The sequence below is a fragment of the Adiantum capillus-veneris genome, chromosome 2 (genome assembly GCF_014529385.1).
Source record: "Adiantum capillus-veneris isolate H3 chromosome 2, ASM1452938v2, whole genome shotgun sequence".
Taxonomy (NCBI): domain Eukaryota; kingdom Viridiplantae; phylum Streptophyta; class Polypodiopsida; order Polypodiales; family Pteridaceae; genus Adiantum; species Adiantum capillus-veneris.
The window spans coordinates 16,168,443-16,183,626 of record NC_140932.1 but is presented as its reverse complement, the minus strand read 5'-3'; the positions used below and the strand labels follow the sequence as shown (position 1 = coordinate 16,183,626).

General features: G+C 40.7%; 2 protein-coding genes across 2 annotated transcripts; both read right to left on the bottom strand.

Moving 5' to 3' along the window:
- Positions 1-1,490: 1,490 nt before the first annotated feature.
- LOC147462422 (uncharacterized) lies at positions 1,491-2,288 on the bottom strand. The gene has a single exon (XM_086493595.1). The coding sequence runs from the start codon at positions 2,286-2,288 to the stop codon at positions 1,491-1,493; it is 798 nt and encodes a 265-aa protein (XP_086349721.1).
- A 1,330-nt stretch (positions 2,289-3,618) lies between these two features.
- LOC147462421 (uncharacterized) lies at positions 3,619-10,791 on the bottom strand. The gene is made up of 6 exons (XM_086493589.1): positions 9,692-10,791; positions 9,303-9,595; positions 8,635-8,866; positions 7,176-8,144; positions 6,997-7,054; positions 3,619-3,936 (listed from the first exon to the last, which is right to left on the bottom strand). The coding sequence occupies exons 1-6, from the start codon at positions 10,789-10,791 to the stop codon at positions 3,619-3,621; spliced, it is 2,970 nt and encodes a 989-aa protein (XP_086349715.1).
- Between the last annotated feature and the right edge of the window lie 4,393 nt (positions 10,792-15,184).

The following is a 15,184-nucleotide window of genomic DNA, read 5'->3' as shown; positions in this document are numbered from 1 at the left end:
CCCAAGGATGCACATGCTAAAGTGACATTCTGCTGACCACGTATACGACAAAGTAGTGCATTATAGAGATAAGTCTTCCCAGTCCCACCACGTCCATCCAAGAAAAAAATTGTCCCGTTTTATGAGTCAACTGCTTGCATGATTTTGTTATAAGCAGCTCTTCGTCCACAATTCAAAGATGCTTCCATACAAATGGCTAAAGTCATTTGCTCATTTGCATTGAACTACCTCTCTTCTGCTATCAAACCACTCCCACATCCTAATAATACAGAATGGTCTACTTCGGGCATCCCAGAGTAGTCACAAAGTCATTTCTCATATGATTGAAGCAGAGACTCCAAGCTACATAATGCTTGATTCTTAGCTATCTCATGACATACATCCTCATCACTTGTAAATTCATGCAAATCATAAACATAATCCTCAGAAAGATCCAAGGAGAATCGGTGCCACATTGTACCTGGACATAATGGCTCACAAAATACCAAGATCATGACAAATAGTTGTCTTAATTGCAAGCCGGTACTTGTACATGATTCCTCTTGCAAACACATAAACCATTCATCATCATTTTGTAGCAAACCCCTGGCACTGCAAGCTTCCTTGAAAGTGGCATAGGTTTGTCCGTTGAAAGTGCGAAGCTCCTCAAATGATTTACAACCCTTGCATATGCTAAGCAACATACACAAATAATAAAGATCGCCTGCATTGGGAACAACATTGTACATTCTCCCTATAGTATCACCTCTTTGCCTATGTGACCACATTTTATTAGTGGGGTTCCAAACCCATTTGGAGGGAAAATCTATATATAATAAATCATTTGCTTTTGGATATTGTTGATTCGCTACAAACCACTCAGTAAGTGTTGTCTTTCTATTATCATCATTATTGACCAAATTGGATATGTTAGTAGAGTCTCCAAAAGCAACCATATTCTATTGTGGAAGATGCACTTGCAAACGCAATATATCACGCTTTTCCTCATGCAATGGGAATCCAAAAATTCTCCAAATTGCCTCTGATGCGGATACATAGCGTGCATCTAAATAACTCTTGATTTCATCAAGAACAACTTCTCCATCTTGGAGCACAACTGTGGCCCTATCAGGTCCTTTGTACACATACTTATAGAGATACTTCACTGCTGATATGGTTGAGCATATCTCTACATTGATGTGAGCTTTATATCTTAGAGACAACAATGGATTATAGGGAACAATCTATATGTTATCAAGCCTCTCTTGCTTTTGAACCACATATTGACCATCATCTCGCCGCATATACCTTGGATATCCATCACCATCAATAGAAGTAGATTCACAAAACTCGTGTGGGTATTTGAATCTACATCTTCGATCTACCATGCATGGAGCATTTGGATCCAATGCGCCACACGGACCATGAACATTGCAACGACTCACAACATCATACAAATCAGGAAATAATTTTTTATATGGAAGTTCAGCGCAAACCATTCTATCGTAATGTCACATCTCTGTCGGCTTATATTCGGATGCAAGAATCAGTAAGATATGAGCATGGGGAAGACCTCTCTTCTGAAATTCTATCACACAAATATGTCCAACAACCTTTCCAAAGATAGCCCTTTTAAGAAGCAAGTTCATCAAATCTTTGAATTTATGATAAAAGACACGTGTAGTCAAGTCAAGACGATCAGAAGCAGTCTGTCCTGGCAATAACGCATCTTCTATTTCCTTCCACCTTGGGTTGGATGTGAAAGTTATGAATAGATCAGGCTTTCCTCTCTTACATACGATTGCCATAGAATCTTGATAGAGTTGCTGCATGTACCGAGGTCCCCCCACAAAAGATGAAGGCAATACAATTCTTCTCCCAACATTAACACCCATGACCCCATGCGCATTGTCACTGGAAGCAAGCATGTCTGCAAGGCCTTGATACACTTCTGCAGGAATTGATCTCTGATTGTTTCTAAACCATAATAACCTTGAATCCTCCATAGTATTGTAGGTATCAACAATGTACTGCTGCAACAATCGTCCTCCACGTAAAAGGCATTCTATGGTGTCACTCCTAATCTGCAACCTAAAAGTGTAGTATTTTTTGTGTGTAATAAATTGTTGCTCATTGGGAGTTTGTGGTATATATGGATGCCACCCATCCTCTCCATTAGGAAATAATAGAACATATAGTAAAGGCATATATGATCGATGTAGGTTGGAGATCCTTTTAAGCCCCCCATCACGATACTGCAATACAATATCACGATGGCCGATGTTGCTCTCATCTCCTTGCCCTGACATAATTGCTACAACCTCAGATCCATGTGGAGCTAAATATTGGCAACCATTTGTATGCTTTTCAGTAATGTATCCTCATCATCGGAAGCCTCTTCCTCTTCGGGGCTGCTCACATCAACGCTTAAAACTTGCCCTTTGCGTCGCAAGTGTCATGGTGGCTCATCGTGCTCCAACTCCAGCTACATGGCGCTGCTCTACTTCCCACGTACCATTGTTGAAGGTGAGCGTAGAGGGGGTATGTACTTCAAAAAGTCAAGCATGAACATAAGGCAAGTTTGAGCGCGACAAAGGTGATGGATGGTACCTTCGATTAGCACACCCTCCACTAATAATACCTGTTGCACAAGGGATTCACGTAATGGGAAATCATCCCACATATCAAAATATTTTTTCAAATTACCTCCATTAAAAATTCCAATCCAAAAACATCCAACCTGAGAAAATTCGATGTGAGAAAATCCGATCTGAGACACTCTGACTTGGCAGACAGATCTGATCTGAGAAAATTCGATTACATGTATCTGGGGAGATGGGGATAGGCTAAACTTGTTTTTCCATGGGAGATTACAATGGCCATTAGATACAAAAAAATTACAACAGTCTTCCATTATTCCTTTACAATGACACACAGATACTTCCCAGCAGAAACCTAGGACATCCTAAAGGTGTGCAATTAGACGAAGGTCGTTGAAGTGTTGCCCCCTGAGTTTTTCCTCTTTATACCTGTAGTCGTCAATCATGCGCTGGAGGTGAGTGTAGGAGAAGGTGAGTCACCTTTTCAATTTGAGAAGTTCTTTCACCTATTGAAACTTGAGTTAATAGACTAAAGTTTTCATTTATAAGATGATTATTTTTGTTAGTTCAAACTTTAAAGAAAAATCTATCCTTTAGAGCTCTAATCTCTAGAGATTTTTTTAAATTTTTTTTAGAGATTTTAAATCTTAGTTTAAAACCTAAGGATGTAGAACTTTTAAAGTAAGTCTCCAATGAGGACCTATAGTTTTCTTTTGAAAGACTAGCTTGCACGACCCGCCTACCGGCGGGTCTCGCTCGCTCTTACTATGACACAAATTAATGTAATGACACACATGGTATACATAAGTTGTGCTTGTATGATCTTAATTAGTTTTTTTCATGGTACACACACACACACACACACACACACATGCAAAGAGCTCAACATGGTTTTCATTCGAAATAGGAGCCAATAGTTCTGTTACAAAAAAGAGGCTTCTTGATAAGAGAGTAATCATTAGAAACATAAGGGATAAAACATAAGGAATCCCAACCCCAAAAAGACATCACCATCAAACCAAACCCATTGTAGAAGGCATCATTTAGGTTGAAAGCGAAGCTTGCGATAGACACGGGTTTGCATCCGTAACACCCAGGGTTCAATGTATAGCACACTTCGTCCAAGCCGCCTTGGAGTATCATCGACAACATACATTCTCACTTTCCAATTCTCTGCTTCAAATCCAAAGGAAGGTAGTGCATTTATGGGACGTTGATACCCTATCTCTCTAAGAGAGACATGACCCTTTCCTGGTGTCTCATCTAGCTCTAAGACAACATGATAGTATCCTATGAGTCCTAAATAGCACGTGGACTCATATAGACCTACCATAGATGGGCTGGATAATAGTGTTTTCTACAAAAAAGAAAGAGTATATTAAGAAAAATCCACGCCTATTGCAAGACATAAAGAATAATAATTCAAAAGCCATACCTTATGACACCAAAGTCTTCTAAGATATGGACAACATCATTTGCAAGTATGGGTGTTGTGCGCGTATGTCGCACATGTCAATGCAAGGAACTTGTCGATACACCGCGTGAGAGCCACAAATGGCTCCAAGCACACAACAAGCCTAAACTAGTAAGCTCAAAGATGACGATGGTGTGTCACTCACCGCTCTACGCTTGCTTTGTGGAGGATTCCTCGCCACGAAGAAGAGGGAGACGCCGCTATGCCGCGCCCAACCGCCTCGCCGCCATCGTGCCGCCGCAATGCTCTCTCTCTCTCTCTCATGCATACACACACACAAGGCGATGCAGAAGAAGAAGAAGGAGATGCAGCAAGAGCACTCTTCAATTGTACAAATGAGAGAATGAGTGAATTTTAGGTTTAGTTGACTTTTATATGAGTCCATCCCATTCACACTTGGGTGACCATGCTTAGCCAACTAATCCCTTGAATGTTCTAGTTAGAGTGAGCCTCTCATCGGCGATCACTCTTACCCTTTTCCTATTGGACCGACAAGCCCGGTACCTGACTCTACAAGTAAATAATACAACGTCCGTCGTAGGTGATAGAGTGTCTGTGAGCCATGAGGGTTAACATGCCCCCCCCTCTTGATGTAGATTCCGTCCTCGGAAGCTATTGAGTTGAAGCTCGTTTGTCGAGGTGGAGAGCATTTGAGATGAATGTCCTTAGTCTTCTTCAGTCACCGCTAAATCAAACAACATTGGCACAATACTTGTATTCTCATATAGAATTAAAAAGCATATGCAGTTGTAGGCAGACAATGTGATTGGTAACGGAATTTTAAACCATTTGTCAGCAATAAACATTAAATTTTAATATAATCAAATGCATAAACAGATGTAAAGGTAAAAAAATTAAACAAGTATGGGGTCACTAATTTAACGGTCGAAAGGCACTAGAGATCGACTATTAATACCATGGGTAAGCTTCTTAATTTTTTCTGGTCAATTAAGTTGTTTAATCGCGAGAGCCAAGTATTTCATGTTTGAGGGGGGCTGACTAGAGGCTATACCTAGAAGACCTTGTAGTTAAGCTACAATAAAAGGAAATTCTCATGAAATCATCGCTTGACTGCTTACCTTTTCTTTGACCCCCCAAATTCTTTTCACAGTGATTCAATTTTGATGTGTGTGCTTATTTTGTATGCCTTGGGTTTTTTGCTTTTCAAGGAAAAGCGTCCACACTGGGAACCTCTAGGGCTCTAGTACCATAGGCGATACATGTGAGTGAAGTACCAAATCAAGCTGAGATTTCTCTTCCAGCTTAAGATTTTACATTGTGGCACTTTTATTTGTTTTTGTTTGTTCGTTTTCAGCATTTTAATTTTGTAACTTTTGGGGGGTCATATAACACTATTACACCTCCCCAGGCTCATCACACTAGTAAACTCCCTTTATAATACTTAAGCTAAAGGTCAATAGGGACTAAGCGTCGGCGAATAACCTCGAAGGTTAACCGCTTACTTTTTTTAAGCATCCGTTTCCACTCGTATTTTTTACGTTTTTAATGTTTTTTTAATGTTTGATTTTTTTTTATTAAATGTGTGATACCTCGAAACGAGCGTATCATTTAGAGGGTCGCTGTGTACTTTACAGCACAATTTTTGAGCATCTGAAGTTTCGTTGGTTCTCAAAAAATTGATTTTTAGCTATGTGTGAAGCTAAAATTCGTTATTTAAAAAGGCGACTAAGGCCTAGGCCTGAGCGTGAGCTTGGGCTTGGGTCTGGGCTTGGGTTTGGGAGATATTCCCGATCCCGATCCTACCTTTAATTTTTTTATTTTTTTCAAAAAAATAGTTTTTTTTTTAAAAAAAAGGATAAGGTCGCCGCGGCCTGCGCGAGAGCACACACACACACACTCTATCTACCTAGTTCTAACTAATACACCTACTGTTACACACTAACACACTCTATTAGCTCTCACAGATCTACTTCCTACTTACTGTACACGGAAAACTAACAACCTTAATACACAGAGAATAAACACAGTACCTTTGAAAACTCCATTAATAAAGAAAACTAACAACCTTAATACACAGAGAATTAACACGATACCTTTGAAAACTCCATTAACAAAAAAAATACACAGTATAACACAAAATCCTTCTTCTCAACACACACACACTCCTTCCTTACCTTTCCTACAATTGAAATTGCACCACAAAAGAAGCACAGAGTGCCATTCAAGCTTAGTGTATGGCATTCCCCGGCAACGGTGCCAAAAATGTGCGCGTATGTCGCACGTGTCAATGCAAGGAGCTTGCCGATACACCGTGTGCGAGCCACAAATGGCTCCAAGTACACAACAAGCCTAAACTAGTAAGCTCAAAGATGACGATGGTCTGTCACTCACCGCTCTACGCTTGCTTCGTGGAGGATTCCTCGCTGCGAAGAAGAGGGAGACACCGCTATGCCGCGCTCAACCGCCTCGCAGTCATCGTGCCGCCGCAATGCTCGATCACACTCTCTCTCTCTCTCTCTCTCTCTCTCTCTCTCTCTCTCTCTCTCTCTCTCTCTCTACGCATACGCACACACACACAAGGAGATGAAGAGAAGAAGATGGAGATGGAGCAAGAGCACTCTTCAATTGCACAAATGAGAGAATGAGTGAATTTTAGGTTTAGTTGACTTTTATATGAGTTCACCCCATTCACACGTGGGCGCCCATGCTTAGCCAACTAATCCCTTGAATGTTCCAATTAGAGTGCGCCTCTCATTGGCGATCACTCTTACCCTTTTCCTATTGGACCGACAAGCCCGGTACCTGACTCTACAACTAAATAATACAACGTCCATCGTAGGTGATAGGGTGTTCGTGAGCCATGAGGGTTAACAGGTCCCCTCCAAAAAAGTGGATTTATGCTTCATACAACACGATTAGTATGCTTTAATCATTCAAAATTTAAAGTGAGGCTCAGTTTTTTGTAAAGTTTCAACAAATTACCTCGAATATATTCAGATACCCTATCCATTGTGTATTTGACTGTAGATCGGCTGGCCATCTATAAACAACAACAAAAATTAATATTAATATAAAACTTCATTTAACAAAAAGTTAATGACAAAGAGTAATGCATGGATGAAAGATAGTATGATACCTTAAACATTTATGACCTCTAGCACTTCTTTGTAGACAATGTTTGGGCTGCAAGCCATTGGATTTTCATTTGAATTGCCGTCGATGTTTGACTACCATCTATCAAAATCTTTATGGCAGTAGAAGAATGCACGCGAGACATTGCTACATAGAGCTGACCATGAGTAAAAACAGGTGTAGCAAGGTACAAACCTAAGAATTCAAGTGTTTGACCTTGTGCCTTGTTGATGGTAATTCCGAATGCAAGTCTCACAGGAAATTGTCTGCGCTTCATTTCAAAAGGTAATCCTTGAGAACCTCCTATGATAAAGTCGATCCTTGGTATGAACACATTGTCTCCAACATGAGAACGTGTCATTACTTCCGCCTCAATGACCCTGTGATAAAAATGCTTACATATCAATCTTGTCCCATTGCATAAACCATGCCTTGGATCCAGGTTGCGAAGGAGCATGATTGGAGCATTCTCTTTCAGGTGCAAGCAGTGTGGTGGGAAGCCACCACCAAGATCCAATGAGTTTAAAAAATCTATTGGATATAACCCACCATTACAATCTGATGTACAAAGAGAATCTGCACTCAAGTATTTTTTGTCAAGTCCTCTCATTTTATGCATAGCCAAGTCATTGATTATGGAAACATCCTTATTGCGTGGTGCAAGAATACCTCTGTCTCTAAAGAAGCTTGCATGTCTTTGGACATTTTGTAAGTCACCATATATACTGTGAATTAGGCCTTGAACATTGTTATCTTTGAGTATCATACTACTTGGAAATTCTGCAGTATCAAGTAAATCCCCATGACATACATTCCCATTGCCAATGTCTAGTACCCATTTTGCAAACTCTCTTTCAACCAAGTCATTGGAACAATGAAGTACACGCATATTCTCTATTAACTTCAGAGTCTTCATATGTTTCCATACATAAGATCGGCACAAAGAGGCATCAACAATATCTGCTCGACTTTCTTTGGGCACAACTGGTAAAATTTGTCTAAATCACCCCCAAGGAGAAACACCTTTCCCCCAAACAATGCATCACTTTGCATAACATCTCTCAATGTCCTGTCCAAGGCCTCAAAAGCATAACGATGGACCATGGGAGCCTCATCCCAGATGATGAATTATGCTTATCTCAAAATCTCTCCAAGTTGACTATTTACTTTGATGTTGCATGTTGATTCAGAATGCACTTCTATTGGTATCTTAAATCTCGAATGTGTTGTACATCCATTGCTAAGAAGTAAAGCTGCAATTCCCAAGGATGCACATGCTAAAGGGACATTCTGTTGACCAGTATACGACAAAGTAGTGCATTATAGAGATAAGTCTTCCCAGTCCCACTGGGTCCATCCAAGAAAAAAATTGTCCCATTTGATGAGTCAACTACTTGCATGATTTCGTTATAATCAGCTCTTTGTCCACAATTCAAAGATGCTTCCATACGAATGGCTAAAGTCATGTGCTTGTTTGCATTGCACTACCTCTGTTCTGCTATCAAACCACTCCCACATCCAGATAATACAGAACGGTCTACTTCGGGCATCCCAGAGTAGTCACAAAGTAGTTTCTCATATGATTGAAGCAGAGACTCCAAGCTACATAATTCTTGATTCTTAGCTATCTCATGACATACATCCTCATCACTTGTACATTCATGCAAATCATAAACATAATCCTCTGAAAGCTCCAAGGAGAATGGGTGCCACATTGTACCTGGACATTATGGCTCACAAAATACCAAGATCATAACAAATAGTTGTCTTAATTGCAAGCCGGTACTTGTACGTGATGCCTCTTGCAAACACATAGACCATTCATCATCATTTTGTAGCAAATCCCTGGCACTGCAAGCTTCCTTGAAAGTGGCATAGGTTTGTTCGTTGAAAGTGCGAAGCTCCTCAAATGATTTACAACCCTTGCATATGGTAAGCAACATATGCAAATAATAAAGATTGCTTGCATTGGGAACACAATTGTACATTCTCCTTATAGTATCACCTCTTTGCCTATGTGACCACACTTTATTAGTGGGGTTCCAAACCCATTCGGAGGGAGAATCTATATATAATAGATCATTTGCTTCTGGATATTGTTGATTCGCTACAAACCACTCAGTAAGTGTTGTCTTTCTATTATCATCATTATTCACCAAATTGCATGTTATTAGAGTCTCCAAAAGCAACCATATTCTGTTGTGGAAGATGCACTTGCAAACGCAATATATCACGCTTTTCCTCATGCAATAAGAATCCAAAAGTTCTCCAAATTGCCTCTGATGCGGATTCATAACGTGCATCTAAATAACTCTTGATTTCATCAAGAACACCTTCTCCATCTTGGAGCACAACTATGGCCCTATCATGTCCTTTGTACACATACTTATAGAGATACTTCACTGCTGATATGGTTGAGCATATCTCTACATTGATGTGAGCTTTATATCTTAGAGACAACAATGGATTATAGGGAACAATCTATCTGTTACCAAGCCTCTCTTGTTTTTGAACCACATATTGACCATCATCTTGCCGCATATACCTTGGATATCCATCACCATCAACAGAAGTAGATTCACAAAACTCGCGTGGGTATTTGAATCTACATCTTCGATCTACCATGCATGGAGCATTTGGATCCAATGTGCCACACGGACCATGAACATTGCAACGACTCACAACAGCATACAAATCAGAAAATAAATTTTTATCTGGAAGTTCAACGCAAACCATTCTATCGTAATGCCACATCTCTGTCGGCTTATATTCGGATGCAAGAATCAGTAAGATATGAGCATGGGGAAGACCTCTCTTCTGAAATTCTATCACACAAACATGTCCAACCTTTCCAAAGATAGCCCTTTTAAGAAGCAAGTCCATCAAATCTTTGAATTTATGATAAAAGACACGTGTAGTCAAGTGAGGACGATCAAAAGCAGTCTGTTCTGGCAATAACGCATCTTCTATTTCTTTCCACCTTGGGTTGCATCTGAAAGCTATGAATAGATCAGGCTTTCGTCTCTTACGTACGATTGCCATAGAATCTTGATAGAGTTGCTGCATGTACCGAGGTCCCCCCACAAAAGATGAACGCAATATAATTCTTCTTCCAACATTAACACCCATGACCCCATCCGCATTGTCACTGGAAGCAAGCATGTCTTCAAGGCCTTGATACACTTCTGCAGGAATTGATCTCTGATTGTTTCTAAACCATAATAACCTTGAATCCTCCATAGTATTGTAGGCATCAACAATGTACTGCTGCAACAATCGTCCTCCACGTAAAAGGCATTCTATGGTGTCACTCCTAATCTGCAACCTAAAAGTGTAGTATTGTTTTTGTATAATAAATTGTTGCTCATTGGGAGTTTTCGGTATATATGGATACCACCCATCCTCTCCATTAGGAAATAATAGAACATATAGTAAAGGCATATATGATCGATGTAGGTTGGAGATCCTTTTAAGCCCCCCATCATAATACTGCAATACAATATCACGATGGACGATGTTGCTCTCATCTCCTTGCCCTGGCATAATTGTTGCAACCTCAGATCCACGTGGAGCTAAATATTGCCAACCATTTGTACGCTTTTCAGTAATGACCATCTTCATATTTGGGATTCCTTCATTCCCCATTGTTGTAGCAGCAAACCGAAGGCATTTGCATATGGGTTAACACGATGCATCATAGCCTGCAAACTATGCAAGGAATCTCTATCTAAATCTGGCACATGATGCAATCTATTGTTGAGCTCATTCTCTGCATCAAAAAAGTACAATTGTGCAAAGCGAGGGATCTAATCCACTCTTCCGCATGGTGTCATGGGCCCAATATTATGGTAGATGGCACCATGAACTTTAAAAGTGTACACACCTCTCCCTCGCGTAAGTTTCTCATCAACATGAGCACCCAAAGAGGCAAAAGCCAATACATTATTATATGCTCTGATGTGTTTAAGAATTTTTTTGCTCTTGGTAGTACCACCTTGCATCAATTCTTTGAGCTCCATTGGTGGATCACTCAAAGGAAGTAATTTGACTTTTCCTGATAGGCAACAATACTTACCTACAAATGTGCGTATAGACCTACCTTCAACCTTCCAAGCACATGCACTACAAAAGGAGCACATAAAATTTAAGCCACCCAAGTTGTGGACCAAGCATTTTCCATGGTAGAGGGCAAGCATAGAGTCATGCTTCATGATTGTTGCATTTGGATAAATGCAACGAATAGATAGACAATAATGCTCAATTTTAGAGAATCCTCCTTCTTCAAAACAATGCAAGGATGTTGTTGTTGACCCTCCCAATTGTTGGCAACTCCAATAACGGAAGGTACTTCTAAAGGTCTAGTGCTTTGAGCATTTGTAGTACAATTTTCAATATGCATAGCCATTGCCTCTGTTTGTTGACCGCCATGGCTTAAATTCATGATATTCACACAATCTCCTAAAATACCCAATGGAATTCGCTGCAAAGATCGTTGAGCCCTAGCCTGTACTGTTTCTCGCCTAGATTTTCGAGAAATGTTGCACAATCTAGCTCGATGTGTGTGTCCTGGGGACAAAACCCGTGGTCCGGACACCATCTGTGTTAAATAAATTTTTTTAAAGGTTGTCAATAAATTTGAGTCTTCTAAATGGGAAGATTTGCATCTATCTAATATGAGACACCAATCTACTTTTCCCTGACTATTTGTGTCACATAAGTTTGGCATGAATTACTTTTCATTCCATATCTCCTTTCCTCCCCCTTTCGCTACCTGAGAGAGAGAGAGAGAGAGAGAGAGAGAGAGAGAGAGAGAGAGAGAGAGAGAGAGATACTACAATGATAATTTGAAGTTTTGCAACATCATTAGATAAAAAAACATTACATTTTAGGATAGGATATAGTAACACCCCCTTGTGCGTTAGGCGTGGCAATGATAATTTGAAGTTTTGCTACAACATTAGTTAAAAAAACATTACATTTTAGGATAGGATGTAGTAACACCTCCCTGTGAGTTAGGCATGACAACACGACTAAGTCTCCTATCGCTGGCATTCAAGCGATTAATTGCAATTTTTAAGGTCTTCATCTCAGACCCTAAATCTGCTACATGCACTTTCAAAGCTTCAACTTGCTCCTTGTGTTCTTTAAAGGTCCTAATCTCAAACCCCAAACCTATTACATGTGCCTTCGAGGCTTCGACTTGGTCCTTGTGTTCCTTGAAGCACAAAGACAATTGTTGCACAACCTCATTCTGGAAATTTTCCATGAATGTATAGATTTCATGTTGATTGATTTCCAAATGTGCAGTTTCATCCTTGATACTCTGCAATGCCAAAATCACCTCCTCTCGAAAGGTGATGTGGTCTTCTTCACCTTGAACTTGTTTGCAAACCTTTTGTAAGTAGTTTTTGCACTCTTGTTGGACAGCTTCGTTGTGTTCACAAAGTCCATGAATGATTTGTAAATGCTTTGAAGGACCCTCGCAATTCAATTGCCCCCCTGATCTGGCCAACTGCTTTGCGGCTTGCACCTATTTCACTCTGGAGGTGTAGGCATGATGACCTCATTTACATCATGATCTCCTTGAGAAACATTCCCAGAGTCGGAAGAAGGGCTATCCATCACTAAAAGAGAATAGATGCATCGATTAATTGCAATTGATCATGAAAATGTATGTTGGTTAAGTAGAAACAAATTATGATGAAGTGGAATAACTTAGGTCTAAAAAGAGAGAGACACTTGTCACTGCTTAGTCATGGAGGTGCATATAGCATGAATATATATACAGAGGGAGATAGATAGATAGATAGCTCGGCCATGCTCTTTGGCAACAGCTGTACCTAAAAGAGCTGTGGGGAAGCCCTCCATGTGTCAAATTATAATTAATTATAAACCTAGTCATGAGATTCATATAACATGGATACATATAGAGAGGGAGATAGAAAGATAGATAAAGAGGGGGGGGGGGGGGGGAGGTCCACATTCGGCCAAGCATCAGGCTTTCATCTAGAGAGACGTCTCCACTTCACATCCACTAAAAATAGGCCATAGCTTTATGGCCCTAGCCCTATCTATTGTTGGCAATGTGCTTCACTTGCCATGGTCGCACTTAAAAATGACCAAGTTTTTCATATCAATGCATACTCAACCCGATTACAATAACCATTGGTAAAGGCTTTGACAAACATTACATGCAAAATGGCCATGAAGTCAGTGTTGCACCTCTTTCCCAGTGTCTAGGAAAAATGTGTCTCAGCTTAATATTGTGGCGTTTTCAAAGATGGGTTCTGAATGAGAATCACGTGTCGATGGCTACATGTGATTATCCAATCATCTATGTGCTTTGGCCTCAAATCCAAGTGTCTATATAATGTGGACACTTTCACATTGCCAATTGTCTTAATAAGGATAGGAGAATTGACCATGTGAGTCCTAATCTCAATAATTCTTTTCTAATGAGTTTTCTTAGGCATACATTTCAAATGGTTGTGATGGCATCTAAATAATCCCATCTAAATAGTATTATTAAAGAAATTTTGGAAGAATTATTGAGAAATCAATTTATTTTCTTTAATCTAAAATAGCTCTACAAAATTAATGAACAAAATGAGTTTCATTATTGGCTAACAATGGATTGTGTAGTGTCCATCCATGAAATTATTGGCATTTTTAAAACTAAAAATGCTTGGCAGCGCTGCATGGCACTGACAGTGGCGTCGGCGAGTATGGTTGCAGTGTGGGCACACTGTGCTGCATGGCGCCGACAGGTACGGTTGCAAGATGGCTCAAGGTTGATGGTTGGATCGCCTCTGGGTAGACAGCACCTTCAAACAATTCAAACGAAAAAAAGAATACATTAGCTCTCTGTGGCAACGTAGAGAGAGATAGCCAAATCGTAGCGATAGACAACTTAGTCTCTACAACTCACCTTGCAACACGGTCGTCGGCTAGCAGCAACATCTATTTCGCTGATATGTGATTTTCACTACAACACTAAATGAAGATATCGACGCGCCTATATCGACGGCCATGCCTTTCCACACGTATATCGATGACATTAGCGGACGTCGCTATACGCGTCGCAATGTGCGTCGATATATGCGTGGAAAGGCTTTATTTGCCACGCGTATAGTGATGCGTATATCGACGCCAAAAAAATTGGGGGAAAAAAGCGAAACCCGTGCGCAGGGGCCATTTTCACCTGTTCGGGTCTTGGCCGAAACCTGCTGCGCAGGTATTATGTCCATCTCCACCCTCCCCAACCCCTCTCTCTTGCTCTCTCTCTCTCTCTCTCTCTCTCTCTCTCTCTCTCTCTCTCTCTCTCTCTCTCTCTGAGAGAGAGAGAGAGAGAGAGAGAGAGAGAGAGAGAGAGAGAGAGAGAGAGAGAGAGCGGTGTGTGTGTGTGTAGAAAGAGAGAGAGAGAGAGAGAGAGAGAGAGAGAGAGAAGAGAGAGAGAGACAGAGGTGTGTGTAGGAAATAGAGAGAGAGAGAGAGAGAGAGAGAGAGAGAGAGCGGCGCGTGTGTGTGTAGGAGAGAGAGAGAGAGAGAGAGAGAGAGAGAGAGAGAGAGAGAGAGAGAGAGAGAGAGAGAGAGAGAGAGAGAGGTGTGTGTGTGTAGGAAAGAGAGAGAGAGAGAGAGGTGTGTGTGTGTGTGTGTAGGAAAAAGAGAGAGAGAGAGAGAGAGAGAGAGAGAGAGAGAGAGAGAAGAGAGAGAGATAGATAGATAGATAGATAGATAGTTCTATTATCGTCCTGGGAGGTCAAATATGACCTATGGGACCAAATGAACATGTCACGTGGTGTGAGTGGAGTTCATAAGTGACTCTCGATGCTAAAAAAATGGTTGAAATGAGCGTCGCAATAGAGAGTCCACATCGTGGTTGGGAGAGGAATATGTAGGGAGAGCTCAGGCTGAATATATGGGAAAAGAGGACCTAATGTGGTCAAAAGCTGAGCACTCAAGTAGTGTGTGGTACTCACTCTCTCGCACTTGACGAGGGCATAAGTGCAAAGTCGATGACACTCCTCGCCAGTGCCCC

Coding starts and splice junctions, on each gene's coding strand:
- LOC147462422 (XM_086493595.1), bottom strand. CDS start 2,288: ATGTCAGGGCAAGGAGATGAGAGCAACATCGGCCATCGTGATATTGTA.
- LOC147462421 (XM_086493589.1), bottom strand. CDS start 10,791: ATGGGGAATGAAGGAATCCCAAATATGAAGATGGTCATTACTGAAAAG. Junction 7,055..7,175: donor CAAACATTGTCTACAAAGAA/GTGCTAGAGGTC, acceptor TGTTGTTTATAG/ATGGCCAGCCGATCTACAGT. Junction 3,937..6,996: donor GGTATCTGAATATATTCGAG/GTAATTTGTTGA, acceptor TCTTTTTTGTAG/AAAACACTATTATCCAGCCC.